This window comes from Glossina fuscipes, unplaced genomic scaffold (genome assembly GCF_014805625.2).
Source record: "Glossina fuscipes isolate IAEA_lab_2018 unplaced genomic scaffold, Yale_Gfus_2 1, whole genome shotgun sequence".
NCBI lineage: Eukaryota > Metazoa > Arthropoda > Insecta > Diptera > Glossinidae > Glossina > Glossina fuscipes.
In genome coordinates this window covers 843,290-855,049 of record NW_023998415.1, presented here as the reverse complement: position 1 = coordinate 855,049, position 11,760 = coordinate 843,290, and the positions used below count along the sequence as shown (strand labels likewise).

At 38.2% G+C, this 11,760-nt stretch overlaps 1 protein-coding gene across 1 annotated transcript; it reads left to right on the top strand.

Annotated features, from left to right (window-relative positions):
* The first annotated feature begins 6,676 nt into the window (after positions 1-6,676).
* Positions 6,677-7,924, top strand: LOC119632069. Its single transcript, XM_038024771.1, has 2 exons — positions 6,677-6,802; positions 6,911-7,924. The coding sequence occupies exons 1-2, from the start codon at positions 6,677-6,679 to the stop codon at positions 7,922-7,924; spliced, it is 1,140 nt and encodes a 379-aa protein (XP_037880699.1).
* The last annotated feature ends 3,836 nt before the right edge of the window (positions 7,925-11,760 follow it).

Here is an 11,760-nt window from a genome sequence, read left to right as displayed (position 1 = left end):
CTACTACTAGTACTTCCTGGGCCGCGACCAATCGCTCTATACTTCGCAATAAAGCAGTGCGGTTTCCACAATTTTGCGCGCTTTTGCATAAATACGAAGGTATGAATTATGTAATTTGCTTCAATATGTATGCATTTCTCCTCTTCGCAATCCATCATATAGTTTTTAATAGATTTGTAGCCCAAAAAAAAGTCCCTGTCCTCCTTTTATTCGTAATAAATGAGAAATTAACTCCAGGAACGCGGACTAATATTAACGCAGCAAAATCAAAAAGAAATGATAGTTGATAGATTATATTTGATTTAAGTGAATTATTTAACAGAAGAGCAGGCTCTTGCAGTCGCTTTACGCATGACAAAGAGAAGGACTGTTCTTTCGATGGCCTCTCTTATCCTGTCGTAAATATAATGAAAATGTTTATTTATAATAACAATTTAAAAGATACATCTTAGATAACTCTATAAGCTAACAGCCATATCTATCATGTCTATCTTTTCGTCTATTCTTTAATATTATCATATACTAATAACGGACAAATTGTGTGTTCGATTTAGCTGAATTTTTTAGAACACAGTTCCACAAAGCTAAGCTAATAGCACATTTCGAAGCTACAATGTGACGAAAAAAAGGGGACAACGTGATCAAATCTATTAACAAATTTGACTTAAGCACACGAGGAAGATAAACTGACTGAAGATACGCTGACTTCAACAACGGAATATATTGTTATGAAATTCGCTTTTGCTATGATACAGTCCGTATCACTAGATCGTGGATATTTTGATCAAGAGAAATACACTTCAAAGTTCTCTTATTTTACTACTTTGCCTTTCACAACAGTAGGGATATTTATTTACAATTTATTTTGGCCATACTCTTAGCTTCTACGATCTTGCCAGACTAACTCTACTTTTCACGAATATTCTATTTATATACAATTTTACAAGCATCTTACTATACCTAAATTTATTGTTTTATGTCTAATCCCAGCCTGGCTTTCCTCTAATCGTTTTTATCGGCCTGCACCTGCAAGACGCGCCTGCGAATGTGCACTTAGCTTTTACCTGTCTGCTTTTCCGCTAATCGTTTTCATCAGCCTGCAGCTGCATGAGGCGCCTGCAAATGCTTATTTGGTTTTTCCTTTTTTAGGGAATTTATTATTACGAAATTTACTTAGCAGACATTAACTGAATTTAGGATTTTCGTAACAATATTATACAAATAGACTGTAGTGGAAGACTAAATCGATTCGACGGTTCACGCGAATAAATAGCTTAGGTATTTTAGATGGCCTAAGATACGTATTTTAAGAACATTGAACAGATCTAAAGCACCAACTGAGATACATACAGTAATGACGTCAGTGCACAAAATGTCTAGCAGTTTGTATGAATGAAAGTAAATAGACATAGAAAGATTAGAAGAGATTAAATGAATGGAGATGAAAAAAATGTTTAACACAGATGATTATTTTGCATAAAAATACAAATGCAATGCATTATGGTCTTGTTCTCGTACATATGTAGCGTTTGTACACGTAGGAGAATGTGAAAGTCAATCATTTTCTTTACATCCATAAACCACACTTTACCTAGAAATATGACACCGTTAACATTCGTTACTCATTGTAAAGTGCTGTCATGTTGCATTTAGTTTATTTATCAGCATTATGTAGACTACTACAAACTTCACAACAAAAATCAGATATCTTTAATCCACGGTATATAAATTATCTGGTTAAAATTTGTTCATCTTACGAAATAAATTTCCACCTTCCCCAGGGAAATAGAAAGCAAACGAGATTTGTTCAACTTAAATGTCACAGAGTCGTGTTTTTTATTCTGTTTTTTTTTTTTTTGTTATTCATCTTGTGTTTTTCTAAGTTTCAGTAAAGCATCGTAGTTTCTGTTCTGGAAGATAACTTATTAGACATTTATTAACTGGGAGAATAACGTAAATAAAATACAGAGGAAACAAGAAGTAAAAGTATATTCGTCTCGTGGTGAATGTTTGCGAAACATGACCTAAAATAGATGAATTAATGAATGAACTGATGACGTCAACTGTAGGCGTATTTTAAATTATCTTAAAGATGTGGATTTAACGATTCAAACAATAACAGACAGACAGGCAATCAAAGAGAGAAAGCGATGAAGAATGGGACAAGCCAACATATCTCAATTTGTTCCAATATAATATAGAAAAAAATACCGTTCAGAGGTCGTTCAGAGGTGCAGTGAAACAGGACGTCTTTGCATCTAAACACCATGGAATAGAGAAAGGACAACTTAAGCTTAATTACAAAATTATCTGAAATATATTGCTTCGCCAATGACACCACTAATGGCCTTAAAAATTACAAATTGCAGGCAATCCATTGTCGTCAATTGTAAGATTCTCAAGCAAATATTTTTTTCCCAACATATGATGATATTACTTCCATGGTGGAGGACTGAGGTGGGCGCAAAGTTAACCAATCCATTGATTATAACTTGGGAAACCCTACGAGACGGATCACATCAGAATGATGATGGAGATCTGGTACTACGTTACCCTTCCTACTCCTGGAGCAAACTTCCTTGCTTTTCTCTTATCATTATTCGCTTGTTAATTTTCGTATCAAAACTGAATTCTGAAAGTAAATTTTTTCGTTTCTTTTCTCTTTGTTTATCAAATTTCAATTGGCATTGTTGTCTATATCTGCAAGTATGAGTTGGGTCACAGTTTGACACTGTTTCATCTTGGATCACAATCTTTATCATACTTTTAACTGTTCATTCATATGGTAATCAGATACCGAATTTACTTTTCTATGGACCTCTCAGTGCTATTAGGACATCAAGTGTGTCGTTCTGTTGTAATTGTTTGAGAAATTTCATCAATTTCATAATCGACTTGTCGACACGATCACGGCGGCCTATGCGCCTCAAAATTTTCGAAGAGGAAACATGGGAGGCCTTTGCAAGCCTCCTCCAAAATAACGCTTCCTAATAAAATAAATAATATATACCAATTACATTTATCGTTTACGGCAAATTAAATAAATGAAAGTTTTTCTGTTAAATAAATTTATGTCTCTCTCGTAGGTGGACACTGGCCATTTAGTCCCGTTTAGGCGACAGTACGCATTTTTGGGTCGAGTTGGCGTTCTTTGTCCAGCTAGTTCTTTGAAATTGAAAAAAGAGAGAAGCGCGCGAAGAGCGAAAAGAGTGACAAGATCATATATAAGCTAAGCTAAAATAATAATAATATACGAATGCAATTTGTAAGCCTTTTACAGTTCAACGAACACTTTGGGAACTGTATACATTCTCAATTTGTCTTAAAATTTGAGATAACATAGCGGCAGGTTTTATTCTTTCACAAGCGATTTTTTTCTTCCTTTTTAAACATTTCTTTTTAACTCCTTCGCAAAACAGAACTGTGTATATGACAGTTGGATATGCATATAAAATTGAAGATCGGACATCGTATCTATATTGCTGTATGGTTCGTATTGGTAGACAGTAATCTGTGTTATTTCCCTCTTCTCCATATAATAGGTATTTGCATGTATTTTGATCAGCGATATCTACTAGTGAAAATGATAAAGAAATGCGAAGTATCAATGTACAAAACGATTAAATTCGACGATTTGACCTTTCTCTACCGAAAATAACAATTTTCCATTTTAGACGATAGCTACGAAACATTTAAAATTTCATTTTCGACATTCATTGTTGTTTGGTTGGAAGAAACCTGCTGCCGAAGCCCATCAAACACTTTTAGAAGGTTATAGTGATGCTGCTCCATCAAATTCTAATTGTCGGTTTTGGGTGTATACGACGAAATATTAGCTTAATCTCTCCAAAAACTTTCGAACAGCTTAGCAGTTGATGAATCAACTGTTTCTAGACGTTCACACGCGGATGCGAACGACCTAAAGGATGGAAAATGTGTGCCATACGAATTGATTGAAAATCCTGTTCCTAACCGTTTCAACATCTCGGTTTTTTTGCTTTCCAAACAAAAAAAGAAAAATTTTCTGTGCATAATGACTAACAATATTTACTTATTGTCATTTTGGACAGACAGATTGTAAATTATATACGTAATTAGCAGCCGTTATACCGCAATTTTAAATCAAATCGAATTGCATTTAATATAATCAAAGTAAAATTTCCCCATCCGCACACTTATATATGACATAAATATTTAAATATATATTTATAAGTATTATGTGTAAGAATATTAAGACGAAATGAGGCTGAATGGAGCGGCTTTGTTATCTTATGAGTGACGGCGATATAAAACGAAAATTGCATTTCAATGCATGCATTGTGCAACGAATATAAAAGAGAATTAAATATCGAGAGCAAATCACGACTCAAGAGACTTTTTGACATTTTTCAATAAGTGTCGTTCAATTTTCTTTAATTAGCTTAGAGTTGCTGCTATTTAAGTGTTTACCGGCAATTAAATGACTTTTAATATAAAATTGCACACAAAATAAGATGCTGAGAAGTTTATGACTCCAATTTATCATTTCTATTTTTATTTTCATTTTTCACCCCATTTTCAAAGAAGTTTAATAATATCTACGAGAGATCTCAAACCATCTTGTTGACAAAAAATTTATTATTATTATAAACGAGAATTTTGCTGCTATTTAAAAAGCAACGGAAATGTTGTTCATGCCAACGTATATAGAAATGCATCATCCGTAACATCATTGTCATGCGCTGCCGTATATAGATCACCGGCGTTGATGGATGTAATATATAGTATAGCGATATCTTATTATATAAAATTTGTTTAGCGGCCGAGCATCGATGACAATATCGTTGTAATGTGCCACTGCTAGATCAAACCGATATGCTGTACTACAATAGTTTGCCAATTAACGTCGAACGTTTCACACCGTCATGAGTTGTCAGTAACCTAAGAAACGCCAATATTTCAGTTGTCATCATCGACGTTGTCATTTTTCTGATGATTAAACCGTTTCCACTTACATTTTTACGTTTCATTTTTATTATTCTTTCCTTACCATCGTCGTCTTGCTTTTATTTGGATTTCTAATTGTCAACAATTACGTTACATTCGTTTACTTCAATTTTCAAAAACTGTGTTTCTTAATATTTATTATTATTATTATTATTATTAATTTCGTCAGAGAAATAAGTTCTAAGACTAAAAAGCACTAGCCTGTCTTAAAAGCACTAGCATCTAGGGTTATCAGCTTTTATTAAAAAGTCTACCGCACTTGTGATTCGAACCCACGACCATTGACTTGCTAGTCGAGATTCCTCGCCTTCGGCTACTCAGGCGGTTCTACTTAATATTTAATTTACAAATTTTAAAGTTTATTCTTGTTATCATTGTTGTTGTTGCGTTTGTTGTTATGTACACATGTAATGGCAAAATTCGAAGCTTATAAAATTATACAGTAAATTCACTTAAAAGTAAAATACCAGTACAGATAAAGCGAGAAAGGAGAGGCAAAACGACAGCGGGGTAACGCAAGTCCAACTAGTACATTAAATTACAAAAATGGGCCGTAGCCTATTATTATTATTACTGAGAATAGATTCTGAGGCAGAAGTCGTAAAGCATTAACGTCTAAGCGTATCGACTCTGAGGCGAAAAAGCCGAAGCTTAAGATGATCTCGTAACATATCAAGCGTAGTCCGAAAGCATAAAAGAAGTCCAGAATATGTCTAAGACTTTTACTTTTAGTGTATTTTACCAAATTCAGAGAAGAGATGTAATCAGCATATATCGTTACCTCATTATTGTTCAACATTAAAAACATATACATGCGCAATTTCTCAAAGGAAACGCAACTTTTTCCATAGTAGCACGATTAGATCATGTCTACCTGCAGTAGGAAATTATACGCTCCACTATGATGTTCTGTATAGGAATGCAACATAAAAAAAACAAGTAGTAACAGGCTGCAGGCGGCAGTGTTATTGCATCAGTCAAAACAATAACACTTTACCGAACCTCGCTGCAATTAATAAGACGAATGGTCGCGTATTCCGTAATCTGCAACATACTGGATAATCGAAATGCAGGATAATCGAAGATGCCATCAACACCGCCCGTGAATCCAATAGGTATGCACTAAAATGTGTGTCTTATTCATCTTCTTATGCAAAAATCGGATTTAAAAAATCGCTACATTTTCCCAATTTATTATCGTATGATTACTTCGCATTCGGAAAAATGATTTGCCTGTTAGAGTGAAATCTTATCACGAGATGTAGTCCATCCAAAATGCATTGATCGGTATTTGCAAGTACATTTCTACAGTTGATCGACGACAACCGTTCGACACGGTGCTTAAGTGCGTAAATTACTGAATGAAGTGTCAAGAAGTCCATTTTTCTGAATAGCATAAATAAGCTTTGCAAGATAGTAAGTCATCATTCTTATATTATTTTGACAAACTCGCGTTTGCATTTTGTCGTCAGATAATGTAACATTAATCTATAAGAAGGCATTATATTGAGCGCCATTATCCACTAGAGCAAAGTTAACGCGTTTGCTTTATGCGTTAAGGTTACTATAATTAGTCAAACCTCACGCACACACACACACGCGCGCGTCTGCCGGTTCGACAAAACAAGCAGACAGTGGAGTTCACGGCTGTGATCTGAGCGACGAGAACCCGTTTAGGGCGAGTAGTAGAATGCTACGATCGCCGGTTGGCGGCCAAGCCCAGCCACAGTCGCCTACCAAAGTAGGGAAAGTGCCTACGACAGACGCGGGGGATACGGCACCCTTCGCATGGCTGGGTCATCACTTAGAGGCACTGGTGGGAATGTTGGAGGACGGCAAAAGGCGGTCCATTCACTAAGCCATGAAAGATGCCATTGAAAGCATCTGAATGGCCTATGAGCAGTGCGCGTTGCTAAGGGACTAGACGAGGGCCGAACCAAGTGGCAAGGTTGATGAGGTCGATAAAGCCGCTCAAACGACCCCTCCTCCTAATCTGAGAGGCGTGAGCAAGAAAGATGCTTTGGAACCCGACCTGAAGATAAGCGCCGCAAAGAGAAGACAGCCCGGTAATATAGACGCACCAACTGCGAAGCGTCGGAACGTGGCCAGTGCGTCCAAGGGGGCCTCACAGAATCCCACCGATCAAAGTACGCGGGTTAATGGCGAGGACTGGCAACAAGTGACGGCCAGGAAGAAAAAAGATCTCGCATTGCAAGCCCGTAGAGGCAAACTGGACGCCATTGTTATAGCTGCGATCGGCAAGCTCCACTACGCTGACATGCTGCGTAAGGTTAAAGGTGAGCCGAAACTGAAGCAACTAAGCGAAGTAGTCCACAAAATCAGGAGAACGCAAAAAGGCGACCTACTGCTGCGATTGGACAAAAACGGAGAAAAAACGGATGAGCTGAAGAATGCAGTGAGCTTCCTATTAGGTGACCAGGCGGCAGTTAGAAGCCTGAAACAACGCGGTTCAGTCGAGCGCAGGGATATCGATGAAATCACCTCAAGGGAGGATATTTGCGAAGCCATAAAGTGCCAGTATGTGCTGACAAACGCAGAGGTAGTCAGCCTGAGGAAGGCCTACGACAGCACCCAGATGGCAATAATCAGCCTGCCGCGAGAGGACGCCAACAAGCTGCTTGCTGGTGGCAAACTACGGGTAGGCTGGATGGTGTGCCGACTAAGAGAACACAGAACACCGGTGAAGTGTTATCGCTGCTTGAAATACGGGCACATTTCCAAACAATGTGAAGGGACTTGCGACCGATCAAAGGTCTGCCGACGATGCGGAGAAGAAGGGCACATGGCAAAAGTATGCTCCAACGATCGCCTGTGCTTTTCCTGTAAAGGCATACCAAACGCGGATGGTAAACATGTAGCGGGGAGCAGTAAGTACCCGTTATTCAAACGCGTTTTAGCTGCTAGAGGACGCAAATGAGAATAATGCAAATTATCAATAATCAATCACGGCGAGACAGTTCATGATCTGCTCAGACAGACTATCAAAGAGGAGAAGGTAGACCTGGTGTTGATCAGCGAGCCATTCAGAAGCATGAGCCTTGGTGGATGGATTGCCGATGTAGCAGTAAAAGCAGCAATCTGGTCACCGGAATCTGTACTTCTGGATGAAAGTGCCCAGCACAACGGCTACGTGAGGGCGAGAGTTCGGGACACATATTTCTACAGTTGCAATAAGCCCCCAAGCTGGACGCAGGGAGAGTTCCTGAACATGTTGGATGATCTGGTGGCGGATGCCCGCAGCAAACCATTGGTGACAAACGCGGAGACTTTAACGCCTGGGCGGTGGAATGGGGCAGTAGAATCACCAATGCTAGAGGCCGATAGTGGTGGTCGCAAAGCACATTGCCGATGTAGAAGCGAAAGTTACCGAGGCAATCATGAGCATCCAAGGATGGCTAAATAAGGTGGACCTAGAGCTGGCTGAAGACAGAACGGAAGTCGTGCTTGTGAGTAGCCGGAAGAATCCAGAGACGTGCGAGATAAGAATCGGGGACCACATTGTGCTTTCAGTCCCCGCGCTCAAATACCTGGGAGTGATAATTGATCAGCGCCTCAACTTCAGCCGTCACATTGACTACGTGGCGAAGAGAGCGGCAGGCATTCAGAGGGCATTGATAAGGATTATGCCGAATGTGCGGGGGCTGAAAGCAGCTAGGAGGATGGTTATAGCCACGTTGGTGACCTCAGTCATAATGTACGGAAGCCAGTTTGGGCCGATGCACTCAAAGTGAGGGCAGTGTACCGTAAGGTGGCGGCAATATATCGCCTTAGCGCCCTGAGGCAGATTTGCGCATTCCGTACCGTGTCGGAAGAAGCAGCGCTAGTGCTAGCTGACACTCTGCCAGTCGACATTCTGGCCGACGAGATGAGCCGCATCTAGGAACGGCGTCGCGGCAACGAGCCTCGTTAAGGCAGTCGAGGTGGGAAAGAACGACCAAAGGAAGATGGACGTTCGTTCTTATCCTTAGCATAAGACGATGGGTTGAAAGACGCCACGGTGAAGTAAACTATTAGCTAACCCAGCTTCTGACTGGCCATGTCTGTTTTCGGAAGTATCTACATAGATTCGAGCACGATAGCTCGCCTAACTGCCCGATATGCGCAGATACGGAGGAAGGTGCAGAGCACGTAATGTTCTACTGCTATAGATTTGAGAACGGGAGGCCACAAATGCCAACTAACGAGGTCACGACCGTAATAATCGGCAGTGCAGCAGCCTGGAACACCATAGACGCGTTCGCTAGCAATACTATCGTGGAGTTACGGCGATTGGAGAAGCAACGGGTGGAGAGCAGAGGGAGTGGAAGCCGATAGTGTATTCCCTTGAGGTCCCACCATCAGAAGCGTGCTAGCGACAACCAGGCTCCGCGAACTAATACTTAACGGTGATACCGCGGGGTAGAGTGGTAGACGAAGTGTGGGGGGTAGTTTTTAGTACATATGCGCCATGGATGGCGAATCGTGTATGCTGCTATTAAGATCCGGCAGTATCTCTGAAGATTTTCTAACTCCAGCTCGCAGAGCAAAAAAAAAAAAAAACACGAACATACATACACACACACACACACACGCGCGCGCGTGCGCGCGTATATGCACGTACATACATACACGCACATACAGATACATTTGGTCGCTTTTTTGACTTTCAAATGTATAACATCACCTCACAAAACACAAAACTATCGCATACATAAACCAAAGTAAAACAGGATTTTTGTGTTTTAGTTAGTTGGCAATGGTTTTGAACTTTTAGCACGCCATGTTATGCGTTTTCACACACAAATGCACTTGTGAATATATATATATCTATATACATATACATAAATATATATAGAGATCCATCTCAGCTTACAGATAAAAACGTTAACGATACGTTGTTTTTGTTCCATACTGAAGAACAATAATATAACAATCGGGTAATGTGGTCTTGAATAAAATGTTATGGTCTGTTTCAGACAAATTCAGTAACAAACCGAAACAACTTTCTGCTGTATTTAAGCTATAGCTTAACTAGCACTTGCAACAGCAACAATTGATACGAAACTACATTGAATTGAACTAAACTGAACCCCAACTTTCATAATCCCATAAAGTTTTGTTGCTTTTTGTTATAGTTTCTCCCATTGTAGTTAACAGAAATGAAAACAAAAAGGACGACATGAATAATAGACAACAACAGAATAAAGAAAAACATTTATGTAAAATGTTTTAAACAATTGCCTCTCACACAAAACAAATTAAAAGAATACGGTACATGTGGGCTGGTTCTTCCTCAAGACAATAAACAACACGTAATAGCTTTTAAATATGAAATTTTTCCCAGTAATTAATATATTCTCAATATAAAAACGACTTTAATTTTTAAGTTAATTTTTCAAATTTATTGAATATGCTCTCGCTTTAAAAGCTTATAGTACATAACTAATGTTTTTTTAATTCTTCGTTGAGGTATGACAAAGATTGAGCTTTCAGTTAAAATAAGTAAGTAATATTTCTTATGGGTCGCAATGCAAACAACAACAAGAAACAAATAAGAATATCATAGTTGGACAAGGCCGACCATTAGCTGCTATACATCTAAAGCAAATCTTTTATCTCAATTTATGAAATTCCAGAATATTATACATTACTCTCTTATATATGCATGCTTTACTCATAACCCGTTATAGGGGTCAAGATGCAAAATGTCGACTGATCTGAATTAATCTTCAAAGATCTCATCATTGTTTACCTATTATCATTCTAAAACACTAAAAATCTGATTTTATTGCCATACAAAGGTTTGTACTTCATGAGAATCCTTATAAGAAGAACTGCCCGAAAAATACACGTGTGTCGTGCAAATTTGTTGCATTTATTTTCGATGTAAAATTGTTACGCGAACTGTATATATTAAAATTTTTTGCCCGATAAAAGCTCACTGCTAATAGGACCGGTTTTATGGAAGGTGCTTTAAAAAATGTTACCATCCGATCCATCCAAATTCTGCGCATCCGTTTAGGACGTCAAAATACCATTTCCTATCAATATCTTTTCGTAAGATTATAAAACCTATTATTATTATTATTGTTATTATAAATTTATCCAGAGAATAAATTCTAAGACTAATGTCTTAAAGCACTAGCATCTAAGGCTTTCGGCTTTTTTAAAACCTATAATTGCGTATAATGAGTAACTTTATGGGTAATAATCGTAGAAATTGTCCGAACCAATCCATTTTCAATAGTGTTCCTTTTTGAGTTAAAAAGCATGTTAGTGCAACGAATTTCCACACAACAAAATGTGGATATGACATCAAACGAATAGGATAGACGAATAGACGCACAGACAGACAGACAGACAGACGAGCAAATAGAAAGATAAGTTCAAATCGATTCAGAAAATAATTCTGGATGTATAATAAAGAGTTGACCTATCTTAACTTGTTCTCTATGCTGCATACATACCTGAACTCACAATTACTGATCACGAAGGTAAAGTACTTGATTAGCAAGTCATTCTATCACAAATTTAAAATGATTGTCTATTTATCCACTCACACATTCGACGTCCATTATTATATCTTTCGGATTGGAATACAAACTTTCGTTGACATGAGGAATGCCCCAAAATTTGCGCAAGATTTGAATTCAATATAAAATAGAGTCATTTTTATAACCATCATCTAAGGATGAAAGGTATATTCACTTGATAAAAACATTTGCATCGCCTACAAAGTATATATACTCTTGATCAGTATCAAATTCTGATTCG

What these genes read in the sequence shown, in the direction of transcription:
- LOC119632069 (XM_038024771.1), top strand. Translation starts at nt 6,677, where the DNA reads ATGCTACGATCGCCGGTTGGCGGCCAAGCCCAGCCACAGTCGCCTACC. An exon ending in GTCATCACTTAGAGGCACTG is followed by an intron (nt 6,803 to 6,910) that starts GTGGGAATGTTG and finishes CTAAGGGACTAG; the next exon opens with ACGAGGGCCGAACCAAGTGG.